Below are 16,789 nucleotides of genomic sequence, written 5' to 3' on the forward strand. Positions count from 1 at the left end.
GACCAAGGCACATCATCCGTCCTTGTCACCACTCACTGGCTCATGTAATTGAGCTCTCTTATTGCTGTCTACCATTTTAACTACCTATTTTTGGTTCTCTATCTATGGCCCACAGAGAGCCGTGATCACTTAGTACTGTCTGGGCTGCTTGAAGATCGACGTCCAAGGGAAAGGAGTTCTCGGCATTGAATTCAACTCCCCGCAGCGGTCAAATCCGAACGGGCTCGATCGAGACGATTGTACTACCTAGGTGCCTTGTTGTCTGTCCTTTCTTTTCCTGCTTTGTTTTTAAACAAATACCAATTGTTCTTGCTGAATATAGAACTCCTACGTCAGAGCCATATGTTTTTTTTTTCAGACAGAAACGCACCCGGCACCATGGTCGCCGCGACGCACACTGCTCCCACCTCCACATCCACCTCCAAATCGTCCCTCTCCCATGCCTTCTCCTCCGTTACGGATAAAATCATGACAGCTATCAATCGCATTCTGCCTCCGGAATACCGCGAAACCATCAAGCAGCGCTCAGTTTTCTTCGCGAGTTCCCATCCGCTGCTCGCAACCCTGCTCCTGTCGCAGATCGCTTTCTCGGGAATCCCGCTGCTTCTGTTCGGCTTGCTCACGGTCGGCGTGCTGGCTTTCAGCCTGGTTGCGGCCCTCGTTGTTACTGTGCTGACTGCACTGTTCTTCACCGCTTTCTGCGTCGGGTTCGCATTGCTGCTGCTTCTACCGACGCTGTTCGTCACGACGTTCACCGGGCTGGGCGTCTGGCTTTGGGGCTGGGCCGCATATCATCTGTTCAGGTGGTTCAGTGGCGCTGATACGGAGCAGAGGCTGACCAAGCTGCGTTCGGGGCTGGCTTCGAGTGTCCTTGGCAGCGGTTCGGGAGGAGACGATGGGATGATCAACGGGAAGAACGAGAAGAATCCGCCGTCGTACGAGCAAGATACTGGAGTAGGTAGGCAAGACGTTGGGTCTCAACCGCAGGGAATCAAAATGGAGGAAATCGATTTGCAGATGACAACCAAACCTGTTTCAGTGATGTGAAGAGCGTGGGTATCACCAGTGTTGATGCTGGCCTGTGATAAGATTGTCTGTTTTGAAATTCGACTGGCCTTGGTCTTACGTACTTTCGGTGGTAATGTTGCATAGCGAGAATGAATTCTATTGAGTTATGGTCATCTCCTCATCCTACGTAATTCAATTAATGCCATGATATATCACTTTGACTGGTTGTATTATTTGCGCTTTTTCTTCCTGGCGTCTTCTTAGTCCAGTTCATGCCCGTACAGTACTTTATTTAATGCCATTTCAGAAATCTGTCTTCATATTCGCGCTTAACTATTGCAAACTATTTAATATAACCAAGAGATTCAATTATTTCAACTGTTGTCATCAACTTAAAAAAATTAATCTGATTTGAATTTGTTTGCGTTGCGACTGGATGAGTAAAATTTCTGCTGAGGTATTTAAACACAGCATTGAGAGAACAATTGGATCTGCCTATGGTCTCCTGTATAATATGGAACCACAACAAGTGATGATTCATCAACTGTAATTTTCTGGCTTCTCACGATACTACCGAACAATAATATCGTATGGCCGGCTGCTGCGGCATCGGACCACAGTGTCCTGAACGAGTTAGCGCCAACCCCGGCCGAACAGGCCAGCAAGCACATTTCGAGCCAACTCTCCTGTCCTGCTCGATTGTTCTTCTTCCCCGGACGGCCACCTCACCTCCTTCTTTCTTCTTCCTCTCCTTATTTCCTTTTCTTTTCTTGTGGTTTTCCCAGTCGCACTCCTTCAGCTGGTTCTTGGACTCCGGCTTGTTCCTTTTCTTTCTCCTCCCATCGCATTGAGCCGGGGATCACCATGAGTGGATGTGAGTGAGTCCTGCTGCACGCGACCAAATCGTCGATCGCGATGCGGTTCAATTGAGCTGTTTTCTTCTACTGACGCGCCATAGTACGGTTTCTCGATTTAATCAAGCCCTTCACGCCCCTCCTGCCGGAGGTGGCCTCTCCGGAGACCAAGGTGCCGTTCAACCAGAAGCTCATGTGGACGGGGGTATGGATCTCTCATCCTTGGGAACCTGCGCAGAATGGTTGGATGCTGACATTGACCAACAGCTGACCTTGCTGATATTCCTGGTCATGAGCCAAATGCCTCTCTACGGCATTGTCTCGTCTGACACCTCCGATCCGCTGTACTGGCTGCGTATGATGCTGGCCAGTAACCGGGGTACGTTGATGGAATTGGGTATCACCCCGATTATCTCCTCCGGCATGGTGTTCCAGGTATGTCTGTATTCACAGAGCTCAACAATTAGCTGTTTGCTAACTCGACCAGCTCCTCGCGGGAACCCACCTCATCGATGTCAACCTCGACCTCAAGACCGACCGTGAACTGTACCAGACCGCTCAGAAGCTGTTCGCTATTATCCTGTCCTTTGGTCAGGCCTGTGTTTATGTCCTCACCGGTCTCTATGGCCAGCCCAGCGATCTCGGCGCTGGTATCTGTGTTCTCCTGATCGTGCAGCTGGTGGTTGCCGGCTTGGTTGTCATTCTCCTGGATGAGCTGCTGCAGAAGGGCTATGGTCTTGGAAGCGGAATTTCGCTCTTCATCGCCACCAACATCTGCGAGTCCATCGTCTGGAAGGCCTTCTCTCCCACGACCATCAACACCGGCCGTGGCCCCGAGTTCGAGGGAGCCATCATCGCCCTCTTCCACCTCTTGCTGACTTGGCCCGACAAGCAGCGCGCTCTGCGGGAAGCCTTCTACCGACAGAACCTCCCCAACATCATGAACCTTCTGGCCACTCTGTTGGTTTTCGCGACGGTCATCTACCTGCAGGGATTCCGTGTCGAGATCCCCGTCAAGTCTTCCCGCCAGCGTGGCATGCGTGGCTCGTACCCTGTTCGTCTGTTCTACACCTCGAACATGCCCATCATGCTTCAGTCTGCCCTGTGCTCCAACATCTTCCTGATCAGCCAGATGCTGTACTCGCGCTTCTCGGACAACCTGCTTGTTCGTCTTCTGGGTGTGTGGGAGCCTCGTGAGGGATCGGCTCAGCTCCACGCCGCGTCCGGTATTGCCTACTACATGTCCCCTCCGCTGAACTTCAAGGAGGCTCTTTTGGACCCGGTGCACACTGCTGTGTACATGACTTTTATGCTGGTCGCCTGTGCTCTTTTCTCCAAGACCTGGATCGAGGTGTCGGGCTCCGCCCCGCGTGACGTGGCCAAGCAGCTCAAGGACCAGGGTCTGGTGATGGCCGGACACCGTGAGCAGAGCATGTACAAGGAGCTGAAGCGGGTGATTCCGACTGCGGCTGCCTTTGGCGGTGCCTGCATTGGCGCGCTGTCTGTTGCCTCGGATCTCCTTGGTGCGTTGGGCAGTGGCACTGGTATTCTTCTTGCCGTGACGTAAGTTTGTCGCATTTAATCCTTAAAAAAAATAGCTTGCTAACGATGTTACAGCATCATCTACGGATACTTTGAAATCGCGGCCCGAGAAGGAGACTTCGGTTCGGGCCTCAAGGGCCTCGTTCCTGGCAACTAAGCGGGAACGATGACACCTCCCTCCCTATGTTTATTTATTTATGAGTTTCACGGGGACGAATCAGGATTTATTCTTTCTATATTTCCTTTTTTTTCCCCCTCTTCTTTGACTTGACGTAGCAGATCGGTGCGTCAATGCTGTTGTGGCTTGATGAAATGTTTTAGTATTGTTGTCTAAGAAAGGAATGTGGAGTCAATGTTAAAAATGTATTAAGAAAGAGATTTTCTATTTAGAGTCTTGTCTTTTTTTTACCCAGGGACTCTCAGACAGACAGAGAGAGAGATCCTCCGGAAAGAAGGATAAAGGATACAGGATAAGAAAGATGAGAGTCAAGCCGCAACAGTATATAAACGCGCCAATCTGTCACTGTCTTGTGTATTGTTATTGTATCATTAGCAAAACAATATATATATGAGCGAGGAAGGAAAGAAAGGAAAGAGGAATGAATAGCTAATCTGGCTAATTTATTTATATCATATAGTTTGGCTGAGTTAAACTAGACGTGTCTCTTCATCGCCTGGTTGTCAGCGCCTAGGAGTCCTAGGAGGTGCTGTGGTAGGTACTGTGGTAGTGAGGTATCTCACCCGTGAAAGTGAAACCAAGCAAATATATTATTATACCCAAGACAAGTCCAAGGGGAGGAAGGAGATGGGTGGGAAACTGATGGACCATGTTGGTCTTTTTTTTTTGGGATTAAAATCAGCCTTCCCCCCCCTTTCCCCCGTCTTCAATGAATCTTTTTTTTTTCCCTAATCAATTACCGTTTCGTTTCCTTCATTGTCATGTCATATGAATATTATTAGGTAGGAGGTCTAGTCTAAATTAAAAAAAATCAATCGTTTAAAACTATCGTCTTTCGTTGATACCGTTCGGCTGTTCATGTACATACGGAGTACATTCTCTCCATGGTGTGTTTATTTAGGTATATGCTGTGTAGAATCTATTTCAAATCGAGGGAATATATATCATACATATATCCCGTTTTTTTTTCTTTCGAGTTATATACGTTACATACATACATTTGGACCTCTTTCATCTTTTCATCTTTTTTATTTTTTGCTTTTTCTTTTTTTTTTTCCCTGTGTGTGCTTCTATCACTCACGTTCGGTAGTCCCCGTTAATAGTGACATATTCATGGCTGAAATCACAGAACCAGTAAACCGCCTCTTCACCCCCACGACCGGTCTCGCCCCCGCCCAAGTCGACGATAATCTCGAGGTCCTCGCTCTGCAGGATGGCGCTGGCGCGCGTCTCGTCCACAGCCTCGGGTTCGCCGTTCACGAGCAGCTTCAGCGCCGGCGACCCGTCGACAGGCACGAAGCTGACGCTCGTTCGCTCAGGGATCACTGTCCCCGGCGTCACGCCCTCCGCGTACCCGATCGCGCAGAGGATGCGCCCCCAGTTCGCGTCGCGCCCGTACAGGGCTGTTTTGACTAGTGGGCTCCGGGCGATGGTCGATGCGATGCGGCGCGCAGACTCGTAGCACGGCGAGTTCTGCACGCGGACGGTGACGAATTTCGTGGCGCCTTCGCCGTCCCGCACGACGAGTTGCGAGAGCGATTGCGCGAAGGAGGTGAGGATGTCCTGCATGGCGGCGTAGTCGTCTGATGAGGACGAGACGATGGGCGCACCGCCTGCGGCGCCGTTGGCGAGCAGCGCGACGGTGTCGTTCGTGCTGGTATCGCCGTCGACGGAGATCGAGTTGAAGGAGCGGGAGACGGCGTGCGTGAGAAGGGGCTTCATTGCTGACGGGTCGATGGGCGCGTCCGTGCAGAGGACTCCCAGCAGCGTGGCCATGTTCGGGTGGATCATGCCCGCGCCTTTGGTCATTCCGGCGAGGCTGTAGGTGCGTCCGGGGGAGGATGGGAGGGTGAATGTCCGCGAGAGCAGCTTGGGGAAGGTGTCTGTCGTGCAGATGGCGCGGGCGGTGGTGAGCCAGGCATTGTGCGTGGAGGCGAGCTGGGAGTGCGCTGTGGGGATCTTGTCGAGGATCTTGTTGATAGGAAGGCTGCAACACAACAATCCATTAGCAATTGAAGCAAATCTCCTGGGAGAGTTCACCTACCGCTGCCCAATGACGCCAGTGCTCATGACGAGCGTGCTGGGCTCATCCAGTCCGTTGCACTCGTCCACCTTTGCTCCCATGCTCCAAGCATCCTCGAGACCTCCCTTGCCCGTGACGGCATTGGCACAGCCAGAGTTGATAACGACAGACCGGATGCCCTGGCCCTGTCGTCTCTCCAGCACCGCCTTGCTCACCTGCACCGGAGCAGCCTGGAACTTGTTCGTAGTGAACACGGCCGCCGCAGAACAGGGGACCTCCGACGAAATCAGCGCGAGGTCGGGAGACTTGGTATTGGAGGCCTTGACGCCGACATGTGTCCCAGACACGCGGAATCCCTTGGGATAGGTGCCAGACGAGGGGATATACTTCCTCTTGGACTCGGGGATTGTGCCGTCGTGCAGGACGGAGTAGAGGCGGATGTCACGCCTCGTAATCCTCGCACAGGATGCCACGATGGCGGGGGAGTGAGCTTTGGGAATAGTGATCATCTTGGACAATTCTAGAAGCAAAAAGAAGCAAAGACAGAGAAAGACTTATGACAGACCGGACACCCTCTCGTTAAACCGATAAATTGCACCTAGTCTTCATAAACTGAGCAAATCCAATATGAAGGAAACCCGTGTCTGGCAATTATCAGGCACAATCAATGGCTGGAAGAGACTGATAAGCAGGTTGTATGACGGTAATCTATGTATTGACTCACAATTGCAATTGACCAAACCCTGCTGTTTCTCCGCCGAGAAATGACTATCTCAGGAATCGCTGACCAGCTCGGCCAGCCCTGAGCGATTTATCTTCCACTCAGCGGTTGGGGGTGTCGTAAATAATAGTCTCCAAGACGATGCCTTTGCGTGGTTTTTTGGCCGATATCGCGGAGGCGGAGGCGGAAAACCGAAAGTTAGTACAGTACGGAGTACGCTACTTGCTTCCTTGTTGGTTGACTCGACGCTCCTTGCAGCTCGCGGTCCTGACAGGCCCAGATTGCTCGCTTTACTGGCAGGCTGCAGCTGCAGCATTGCTATTCCTCAGTCGAGTCCTTCTTGCTCTAGTTCGACCCTAGTTTGGGTCGTGAATGATCACATTACACGATGGTACGCGACTTGTGTTGACTATTTCTTTATGACTATCTCACACGAGATGAAGCGCAAAGCACGAGATTCCGACGACAGCGACGAGGACTGGCTTGAAGCCTCTACCCCGAAGAGGCAGAAGACTGCCGGCGTGATCCATGATGACCCTGCGAATGGCTCTACCAACGCGACGCCGTCGAAGCGCCCGCGTGCTACGCCGAAGAAAGCGACGACTGCCGCCAATGGTAACGGTCTGAACCCGTCAGGCCTGCGGACGCCTACGCAGAAATCAAAAGCTAAGTCGTTTTTCTCGACGCCGAGGACGACTGCCAAAGAAGGGGGTGCCGCGGCGAAGAACGCCGATCGATCGGCCAAGAGGAAGAGCGCGCAGGTCCTGTTTGAGCAGGACGAGGATGACATCTGGGATGGGGCAGACCGGCTGGCAGAGGAGATTCTCGATGACGACGATGAGAGTTATCGCGAAAGTGCCAGTGGTCCAGACGACGGGAACGTCGTCGAGACCGTGGAAAAGGATGCTGACACTGCTGCACCCGCGGAGAACCCAGCAGGGGCAGCACCCAAACGTCGCGCAGGACGTCCCAAAGGAGCGAAGAATAAGCGGTCGCCCACGCCAGAGGGAGAGCTCCCACCGCACGAGCGATATTTCTTTCAGAACCGTCCTGGTCCGCCGCGGACATCCAACAATACCCTGTCCAAAGTGTCGTTGTTGACACACGAGGAATACTTCGAGAACCTCTCGCGGTACGAGGATCCTTTCAAAGAAGAGAAGGAGGTTCTGCTGCAACTACATCACCGGTCATTCCCTCAGTGGTACTTTGAGTTCCGGGAGCAGTTCAATATCTGTCTGTATGGATACGGCTCCAAGCGCCGACTGGTGCAGCAGTTTGCGGACTGGCTGTGTCGAAGAGCTCCGCCCTCGTCTCCTCCGACCATTGTCATGGTGAATGGCTACACGCCAAGCATCTCTGTTCGGTCCATCTTTGCTACGATCGTGAGTGCTGTTCTACGGGACGACACGCCGTCGAAGCTGGGCGCCCAGCCCAGCGAAGTGCTCGAATTCCTGCAGTCGGCACTGCAGTCTCGATCAGCAGACGACCAGCGGCCGGTGACGGTGCTCATCAACTCGATCGACGCGCCCCCGTTACGGCGGGCTGCCAACCAGGCTCTCCTGGCGCGGCTGGCCGCGATGCCATCCATCAACCTGCTAGCGACGGCGGACACGCCGAACTTTGCCGTCATGTGGGACGTCAGTCTGCGCGACCAGTTCAATTTCGTCTTCCATGACTGCACGACGTTTGCGCCGTACGACGCGGAATGGAACGTGGTCGACGAGGTGCACAACCTGCTAGGCCGCAAGGGCCGGCGCATCGGCGGCAAGGAGGGCGTAGCCTTCGTGCTGAAGAGTCTGCCAGAGAACGCGCGCAACCTGTACCGGGTGCTGTTGACGGAGCTGCTCTCGATGGCTGGCGATGCTGGTCAGGGGGTATCTGACGATGAAGACGGCGGCGGCGGTGGTAGCAGCAGTGAAGATCTAACCATCGAGTTCCGCGCCCTCTACCAAAAAGCGTCAGAGGAATTCATCGCTTCATCCGAGATGATGTTCCGCACGCTGCTGAAGGAGTTCCACGACCACCAGATGATCACGTCAAAGATAGACGCGATGGGGACGGAGACCCTGGGGGTGCCGCTGTCGAGGGAGGAGATGGAGGGCGTGTTGGAGGATTTGGTGCTGAACTAGTTGACAAGACGAGATACAGCGACTGTTGCATGATACAGAAGACTTGTTGCCAAGATTTCTTGCATGATACCCATGGATCATATCATATATATCCTGTATAATAACGGTAATATAGCAAACAAATGTCGATGTGTTGATCCGTCCACCCAGGGCCATCTACCAGTAGCCATCTACCCAGCCATTAGCTCCAATTGAGCACGACGATACTGCCGACTTCATGCCAATAACCCATAAACCCATATTCATCATTCATACCCTTGCTTTCGTTTCTCTACTTGCACTTCCTCCCCACTTCCCCTTCCCCTCCCCTCCCCTCCGTCCCTGCATTGTTCCCCCATTTTTGCTGGAAGCTGATCTACTCCGCTCCGCTCCGGCTCCGCTTTTATTTAAAACTGCGCAAACGCGGCCATCGCCATCGTGGTCCCAAAACTCGTCTTGAAAGCCATGTTCTCCGTCAGCGCGCGGTGGAGGTCCACGCTCTTGACGTACTTCTGCAGCCGGCGGAGGGGGAAGAGGTAGTATCCTTTGGAGGCGGCGTACTACTCATTAACCAGAGATATTAGCTCCGTATACAGAAAAATTCTAGAGGGATGAAATAGGGAGGGAGTATTGGAATTTATAGACGTGTGGTTTTTGTATAGTATGGGTATGCTATATACCAACCTCAACAATAACGACCCCCACACCAAGGACAAACACCAACGCCTTCGAAAAGACCCTCAGCCCGAGGCCAACGGCTAACCCGAGGACACTGCCCAGACTGATCTGGCGCATTGTCGACGCAGTCAGAAAGCCTCTGCTGCGTTCTCTTTCGGTGCGATTGGCGGTGGCGGTTGTTCGACCCTGTTTCTGTGCCAAGGGGTCACGGTCCACGGGGAACGCCCAGCCTGTTTCCGGGGAGGCGTGCGGGTTGTACGACACCCCGATGTATTGGCATTGTATTGGCTGTATCTGTATCGCCTGCAGTTGGGGGAGACGGAGTTGGAATGGCGAGGATGGGTGCAGCAGGCAGAGGCCGACTCCAGCGGCGGTGCAGGTGTAGAGGAGGGGGCGGGAGAGGAGCGTTGCCATGCCTTTTTTTCTTGTCTGTCTGGGATCAATTGTGGGTGTTGACTTTGTGGTAGGTAATAATGTCCTGTTTAGATCTGTATCGACTTAGCAATATTGGAACGGTGTTAGTTATGAGGTATGTAGCCAGTCAGTCAGCTGCAGACGTCTCTGTTCTGTATGTACTTGGTCAGTGGAAGGATGATGGACAATAGATTGTCGCATCAATTGAAGCTTCAGTAGGAAAATCGAACCAGAGGAGAGAGAGGGAGAGAGGGGAAGAGAAAGATAGCCTTTGACTGAGCGACAAGATGCAGTGCCGCAGTGCCGTACAGGATGCTGTACTGCACAGTGCATACTTCCGAGTTGGTTGAGTTGATGAGGTGAGCTCAACCCCATTCGTGACGTCAGGGATTGGTATGTCGTAGCATAGACTCGTAGTATTTCCGCCTCAGGCATTAAGAAGTCCTCCTCATGGCACCTACTTCTGATTGTTCTAGGTATAATCCGAGAACTGGTTTGAATTTGATATTCCGATGTTATGAGAGACAAATTGGCTATTTTTCTTGAGAGAATAATTCTTTTTGTACTGAATCTTTGAAAGACCTTGGAGGATGATGCGGAAAAAAAGATGTCAAGTTTATATATACAGCCTCAGTATCACTGATCAGGTAGGCATGCTGCATCCTGGCTCTGAGAATGACGAATCCATCAATATATACCTAGGTACAGTACAATTGGGATGTTGACAGGCTGCGAAATCAGGTGATATCAACACACTTAGGTAGGTATGCACGTGCAATGCAGCAGCCTCAACGGCTAGAATCTCCTACATCTACTGATCCAGGACGCATAGACAGGGATTGCCTAGCAGCAGGGCCTTTATTTTTTTTATCTTTTCATCACTGATTCAAACACGCTTCAAAAAGAAATCCAATTGCTATTAATATTCCCCATCGCTACATTATTATGTAGGTTCTCACTCTCGGCGGAAGGGACCAGTCACGGAGTAGGTAGGATGTACCTGACGTGTAGGAAAAGGTACTATGTATTCGTTATTGGTTCTTTTCGCTGCTAGGAACGCGTTTGCATCTGCAGTTTGACGGTTTGACGTATCTAGGTACCTGGTGCGTCAGATTGGAAATTGGCTAACTAGCTACTAATCGATACATAGACGATAAAACGATAATAGAGCAGACTGCCAGACTGGACGGAGTAGGCTGATCAATAAATTGGAGATCGATAGAAGTTTTTTTTTTAGAGCCTTTAGAGTGTAATTCTAGTAATCAGTGGCGATAAGAGAGAGAGAAAAAAAAAGAGGGTGTGTGGAGGAGGGGTAGAAAGGACAAGAAAAAAGAGAATAATTCTAGACACAAGCTTAGCATTGAAGTCCACAATTCGATTGGTAGTTAGCCTGAATAACGTTAGAAACAATGCCGGTTATCGGAGGCGTTGGATGTAAATTAAGTTGACTAACAGACCCTGACGTATGGCCGCTTTCCCTCGGGGAGTCGACGGGGACGATCTTTTTTTTTTCCACGCCCGCCGCGGGGGAGGGGAAGGGAAGGGAAAAGTGCTATACCGAACCGAAGATAGGATAGAGAGAGGGTCCAGTCCGATAATTAACTTAACGGTTACGGCCGGTCGTGACTGTACTCGTGACTCACTCTAATCTTATCTTTTCTTTTCTTCTTCTCTTCTGCTGCTTCTGCTGCTGCTGGATTTCTTTTCCTGTCTGTCTCTTTCTTTTCGTCTTTCCTTTCGACTTCACCATGGCGGAACAGACCAACGGCTCCAACACCAATGGCAGGACTGCGTCCAACCGGTCCTCTGACTTCACCGTCAAGGCCGGTCTGGCCCAGATGCTGAAGGGGGGTGTCATTATGGATGTCGTCAATGCGGAGCAGGTAGGTCGAGTCGATATAGTCATTCATTGACCCTCTGACCCTCTTCGAACTGATCGATTCTGATGACTACAGGCCCGAATCGCTGAAGAAGCCGGCGCCGCCGCCGTCATGGCCCTCGAAAGAGTCCCCGCCGATATCCGCGCCCAGGGAGGCGTTGCTCGCATGTCTGACCCGGCCATGATCAAGGAGATCATGAACGCCGTCACCATTCCCGTCATGGCGAAGGCGCGTATCGGGCATTTTGTGGAATGCCAGGTCAGTTTCCTCGCTGCCACCTTCTCCTCCATTATGTACTTGCTGATGCTGATCGATTGCTGCTTCAGATCCTCGAATCCATCGGCGTCGACTACATCGACGAGTCCGAAGTCCTCACCCCCGCCGACGACCGCTACCACGTCATCAAGTCCAACTTCAAGGTCCCCTTCGTCTGCGGCTGCCGCAACCTAGGCGAAGCACTGCGCCGCATCGCCGAGGGCGCCGCCATGATCCGGACCAAAGGTGAGGCCGGCACGGGCGACGTCGTCGAGGCTGTCAAGCACATGCGCACGCTGAACGAGGAGATCGCGCGCGCGAGGGGTATCCTGCTTTCTTCGCCGGACCCGGAGCCGGAGCTGCGCGCTTACGCCCGCGAGCTGGGCTGCTCGTATGAGCTCCTGCGCGAAACGGCTGAGAAGGGCCGTCTGCCTGTCGTCAATTTCGCTGCCGGCGGCGTCGCTACCCCTGCGGACGCCGCTCTGATGATGCAGTTGGGCTGCGACGGTGTCTTCGTCGGCTCGGGGATCTTCAAGTCTGGCGATCCTCGCAAGCGTGCCAAGGCCATCGTCCAGGCTGTCACGCACTACAACGACCCGGCCGTGCTGGCGCAGGTCAGTGAGGGTCTAGGAGAGGCTATGGTCGGCATTAATGTGTCCCAGATGGGTGATGGCGATAAGTTGGCGAAGAGGGGGTGGTAAACAGCAGCAGCAGTAGCATATACACACCTGGTTCAGTTCCTACGTCTACCGTGTCTGCCGTGCTTATGGACATTTCATTTCATTTCCACGTTTTTGGCATTATTGAGCTTCAAAAAGCAACCTGCGTTGCATTCGTTGCCTCTTGTTTTCTCTGTTGTAGACCAGACCATTATTATGTAGATAAGGATTATTATTATTTATCATGGACATCATGAATATGAACTAACATGAACATGAATCATAATGGATTCATCCTTCCCGTCTCATCTCAAGAAAGAAAGAAAGATAAAGGATTCACAACATGCTCCAATCCGAATCCGGAATTCAGGTTGTAGCAAGGGCATAGAGGACAGATATCGGGAAAGAACCGAGTAGGTTGTAGCAGTACTAGACCAATTGAAAAGGAGGAGCAAGCAAAGCGTGAGGGGAGAGTAAGTCGACGTGTTCACCAGGTCAGCCAACCTCACCATTCAGACATCCATCACCTTCACTTCACTTTCTCCAATTCGATTTCGTCAAATACTGGCTGACGACCCGGTGTTCGTTCACTCCGTGTACTCGAATCCTGCTCCCCGGCACTTCACCCAAAACTGCCTCACAATCTGGTTCGTTGCCGCGGAGCCACGCGCGCCAAACACCATGGCCAGGAAGCGCTCTTGCTCTTTCGCCGCTTCTTGCTGCTGCTCCGTGGTGAGCTGCGGGACCTCCTTCGTCCTCAGCGCGGCCAGTGCGGCGGCCAGATGTGGCTGGGCGGCACCCTGATACTTGAAGATGATTTTCTTGAGCACTTCGCTGAGATGGTTCAGGTCGGAACGAGCGCAGCCCCCGCCGACCTGTGTGATGAGAACGTGGCAGAGCTTCGGCAGGTACTCGTGGATGGCCTGCTGAACCGCCTCTGAGGTGGTCGGGATGCTGAGCGTGCCGACCCAGAACTGTGTCGCGGAGCGAAGAGGAAGAGGCTCTGGTCCTTGCAAGGCAGTGAGCGTGAAATCCAGAATGGTAGACAGCACCGGTGGCTGCGGACCGGCCTGGTTGTCCGGGACTGTCTCGGCCGGCGGAGGAGAGGTCAAAGAGAACAGAATGTGGTAGTACTTCGGCAGCAGGCGAACAAGAAAGCCGATGCCGCTGTTTGCGATCTCGGGATCGCGCTGCTGAGGGTTCTCCAGCATAAAGCGGAACGCGTGGTAAACGTGAATGATAAGCAAGCCAGCTTCCTCGCGGATCTCTTCCGGGTGTGCCTTGTGCGAAGCCAAGAATGCCGACGCCGTGCTCATCACCACGTCCGCTGCGCCGGTGATTCCAAGCGGGATGTTGGCCAAAAAGGTTGCAGTCGTGCGCGGGTGAAAGACGTACAGCCCCGTTTTCTCGGTGAAGCCTGCCTTTAGGACCTCACACACGCCCTCGATGATGGTCACGTCGAGAGGAAAGTCGCTGAGAAACACCTCGAGGCACTGGATGATCCCCTGCTGACAGGGGTGGGAGGCCCAGAATGTGTTCTGAGTATCGTGAGAATTGCGGTCGCTCTCCAGGTCGACAATGCCATCCCCATCGGCTCGCAAGCCTCGACCGATGCTCGCGATGCAGCTAAGAGCCAGGTGACCGCGAGTGCGCGCTGCCTCGACGTCGCCTGCTCGGGCATCTTCTCGTGCGGCCATTGCCTGTGCGTGGAAAGGGCTCAACAGGTCGTTAAGATAGGGCACCTTGGCCTCGTCGGTATCCAGAGCTTGGACAACTGCTGCGATGCCTTCCACGACTCTTTCCAGGTTCTGAACATTTGCTACAGGGTGTCGATGGAACTCTGCAAACAAATTGAGGAACACAGGCAGTTCCGAGGTGAGGGCGCTGCGGCACGACTTGCAAAGGGATGAAATAGATCGTGACGCTGCAGATGTGCACGAGGGCACATTCAGAGACGCGAACAAGAAGGTCAGCACGCGAGGCAGCAGCTCCCGAGTGCGTTCAAAAAAGATCTCATACTTTCCGAGCATGTCGACCAGCGTCTGGCGAGCTTTGAGAGTGATGTGACTCTCATTGCTAGCACACAAGGCGGCAAACTTGTCGTCAAAGAAGATGCTATTCAAGCACTGTGCAGCCTGATCATTCCCATCCACCGCTTCAGAGAGCTGATCAAGACAAAAGATTGAGGCTTCAAAGTTCTTCCAATTCTCACTTTCCAACGCTGACTGCGCGCGTTGCTGGAACAGCTGCACCAACTCGACACCCAGGGTCGGATAGGCAGCCAAGAGGAAGTCGCGGGCATCGCGCCGGAACGAATGGAACTCACTCTTGTCATCGCTATCCCACTGGTCAAGCTGCTCTCGCGACGGATACAACAACCTACCAAAGCAGTTGAAAACAGCTTTGGCCAGGTTCTGCCGGGCGTATTCCAACTTGGTGTTCTCGGTGTCCGCGGGGCTCAGCTCTTGTAGCTCATCAGCTGCCTCCGTCCACCATTCCAATAGATGTGGTGCAACTTTATCTTCGGCTCCTGGATAACCGGGGCCATGGAACAACGTATCCAAATATGCAAGGAGCCTCTCATGGGTAGGAGTCAGCGCGCCACAGAGAAGGTCTACCCGGCGAGAAGAGCAATATGCAAGAACAAGCTCCAGAAAAGCCATATGCTCATCTTCATAATCACCGTCCAGGAGAGCGACAACATGTGCGGAGCCTGCATCACTGACGAGATATTCCAATACAACATTCAAATGCCACTCAGCCAGGGCCTTGTCCCCTGAGCCCAACAGCTCCGTCAAGATCTCAGCCGCAGTCTTGGACAGACCGGGGATACCAAGACACTGCACCAAGTTCTCCATGGGCGAGGACAATTCAGACGCCTCAACCGGCTCACGCAATCGGATATTTGCTCGCACATTGAGCCAAGCCTGTATCATGTTGTTAGAGCACAGAATAAAAGACAAGACTGGTGAGGAAGAGATACGCACACGATAAGACTCAAGTGCTTCGATACCAATAGTCACATCGTCAACCGGATTTCCCAACACGTACTGCCGGAGGATGTGTCTCAGGACGAAGTCGCACAGGCAGAAGGCGTCTCTGATGTTATCCGCAACCGGGTGGTCGCCACTGCTGCAGTCAGCTGGAATAAAGCAGAAAAAAAAAAGATCCAGTGATGACTGACCTCCTGCGGACCTGGGAACCGTGTTTGACAGCCTCTTCGGCCATCGTAGTCGAAAACTGGAGCAGGGCAACAATCTGAAGCTCGTTGAGGGCTGGAAGCGCAGCACCTTCAAAATCAGTGGGTAAATACTGCTCCTTGGGAACCTGATTGCGATTGCTCAGCGACGCAGCCAAGTCACAGATGGCGCGGTTCCAGGAGGTATTGGGCTTGAGAAAAATGGCTATCAAGCTGGATGCTAGCTTCCTGATGACCAACGCCTTCTCCCCCGAGTTGACCAGGGCGACGAAGCGGTCCATCAGGTAGGTCAAAAGATCCTGGATATCCTTTTCAGAAAGTTCGTTCCTGTAGATACCGTTAGATTCTTTACATTCTCTTCTCTCGCGGACAGAGAACCAAACCAATCCTGGTTAATTTTGACCGTAAAGGTCAGGGCTCCGAAGAACCTCATGTCGGTATCTTCGGTGCCCAACAGACCGTCCGCAATCTGCCATCCTTGGGGACATTTCTGGATAACCTGCAGACGCTCCTGGATAGCCTTGAGCTCGGCCGGGGTGCGACCACGGGGGTGGTAAAGTTCCGAGACGAGCTGAGAGCAGGTCAGAGATACAGATTCTTAAAAGTCTCTCTTAAAAGTCATGGACAGAATCATTACTGACAGTCTTTGTCTCTTCCAGGAGGACAGTTGGATTGGCAGCAGGGTCTGGAGCGCCTGCAGCGTCCATCCTGCTCCTGCTCATGATCCCGAGGGGCTTGGCCAAATATAGATCTAGATGGAGGCCCGGATGGAGAGAGAGTGCAGTCACGTGCAGTTACCCTAACGGTAACAGGAAACGCGCCAACGGAGATGAAATCTGATGATATCCGAGTGATCTGGATGACCAGGGTGGATGATTGTTGTTGACAGAAAGAAGATCAGGACTTCACCATAAGAGATGAAAAATTTTCACATCTGTCTCGGCGTGTGAAGGGAGGGAAGGGCCATAGCAACCATCTCGCCATGCTAGAGTGTGTGGTTGCCGTGCGTGTTGCACTATGAGCCCGGCGATGTCTGCACACTGCCTTCAGTAGGAGTACTTGAACAGCACTGTCTGCAGGGATAATATCCAAGTGATGATTGAGTTAGATGCAGGAGAATATTGGAATAATGCTTTTCTAGAAGAGCAAGTTTTTGTTCTATTTGGTTCATATTTCATTTATCTTTTTTATATGAGCGAACAGGCCTAACAGCGGCTGGATCTATGTTGTTCGGGTGGCTGCAGGGCTCCAGGCCTTTCTTACGCCCATA

At 52.6% G+C, this 16,789-nt stretch overlaps 7 protein-coding genes across 7 annotated transcripts; 4 read left to right on the forward strand and 3 right to left on the reverse strand.

The window, feature by feature from the left end:
- Positions 1-378: 378 nt before the first annotated feature.
- Positions 379-1,047, forward strand: VTN77DRAFT_2905 (uncharacterized protein; the record flags this gene model as incomplete). The annotated part of the gene is made up of 1 exon (XM_069418796.1): positions 379-1,047. One exon carries the CDS (start codon positions 379-381, stop codon positions 1,045-1,047), a length of 669 nt encoding a protein of 222 aa, XP_069278963.1.
- An 825-nt stretch (positions 1,048-1,872) lies between these two features.
- Positions 1,873-3,561, forward strand: VTN77DRAFT_2906 (uncharacterized protein; the record flags this gene model as incomplete). The annotated part of the gene is made up of 5 exons (XM_069418797.1): positions 1,873-1,882; positions 1,967-2,067; positions 2,130-2,297; positions 2,350-3,425; positions 3,480-3,561. 5 exons carry the CDS (start codon positions 1,873-1,875, stop codon positions 3,559-3,561), a joined length of 1,437 nt encoding a protein of 478 aa, XP_069278964.1.
- Positions 3,562-4,659: 1,098 nt separating this feature from the next.
- VTN77DRAFT_2907 (uncharacterized protein) lies at positions 4,660-6,114 on the reverse strand (the record flags this gene model as incomplete). The annotated part of the gene is made up of 2 exons (XM_069418798.1): positions 4,660-5,569; positions 5,627-6,114. 2 exons carry the CDS (start codon positions 6,112-6,114, stop codon positions 4,660-4,662), a joined length of 1,398 nt encoding a protein of 465 aa, XP_069278965.1.
- Positions 6,115-6,714: 600 nt separating this feature from the next.
- VTN77DRAFT_2908 (uncharacterized protein) lies at positions 6,715-8,455 on the forward strand (the record flags this gene model as incomplete). The annotated part of the gene is made up of 2 exons (XM_069418799.1): positions 6,715-6,717; positions 6,770-8,455. The coding sequence occupies 2 exons, from the start codon at positions 6,715-6,717 to the stop codon at positions 8,453-8,455; spliced, it is 1,689 nt and encodes a 562-aa protein (XP_069278966.1).
- Positions 8,456-8,841: 386 nt separating this feature from the next.
- VTN77DRAFT_2909 (uncharacterized protein) lies at positions 8,842-9,526 on the reverse strand (the record flags this gene model as incomplete). The annotated part of the gene is made up of 2 exons (XM_069418800.1): positions 8,842-8,994; positions 9,119-9,526. 2 exons carry the CDS (start codon positions 9,524-9,526, stop codon positions 8,842-8,844), a joined length of 561 nt encoding a protein of 186 aa, XP_069278967.1.
- Positions 9,527-11,274: 1,748 nt separating this feature from the next.
- VTN77DRAFT_2910 (uncharacterized protein) lies at positions 11,275-12,362 on the forward strand (the record flags this gene model as incomplete). Its single annotated transcript, XM_069418802.1, has 3 exons — positions 11,275-11,409; positions 11,482-11,664; positions 11,733-12,362. The coding sequence occupies 3 exons, from the start codon at positions 11,275-11,277 to the stop codon at positions 12,360-12,362; spliced, it is 948 nt and encodes a 315-aa protein (XP_069278968.1).
- Positions 12,363-12,907: 545 nt separating this feature from the next.
- Positions 12,908-16,241, reverse strand: VTN77DRAFT_2911 (uncharacterized protein; the record flags this gene model as incomplete). Its single annotated transcript, XM_069418803.1, has 5 exons — positions 12,908-15,247; positions 15,308-15,449; positions 15,505-15,846; positions 15,903-16,090; positions 16,161-16,241. The coding sequence occupies 5 exons, from the start codon at positions 16,239-16,241 to the stop codon at positions 12,908-12,910; spliced, it is 3,093 nt and encodes a 1,030-aa protein (XP_069278969.1).
- Positions 16,242-16,789: the final 548 nt, after the last annotated feature.

This window comes from Rasamsonia byssochlamydoides (assembly GCF_041956645.1).
Source record: "Rasamsonia byssochlamydoides strain NRRL 3658 unplaced genomic scaffold VTN77scaffold_20, whole genome shotgun sequence".
Taxonomy (NCBI): domain Eukaryota; kingdom Fungi; phylum Ascomycota; class Eurotiomycetes; order Eurotiales; family Trichocomaceae; genus Rasamsonia; species Rasamsonia byssochlamydoides.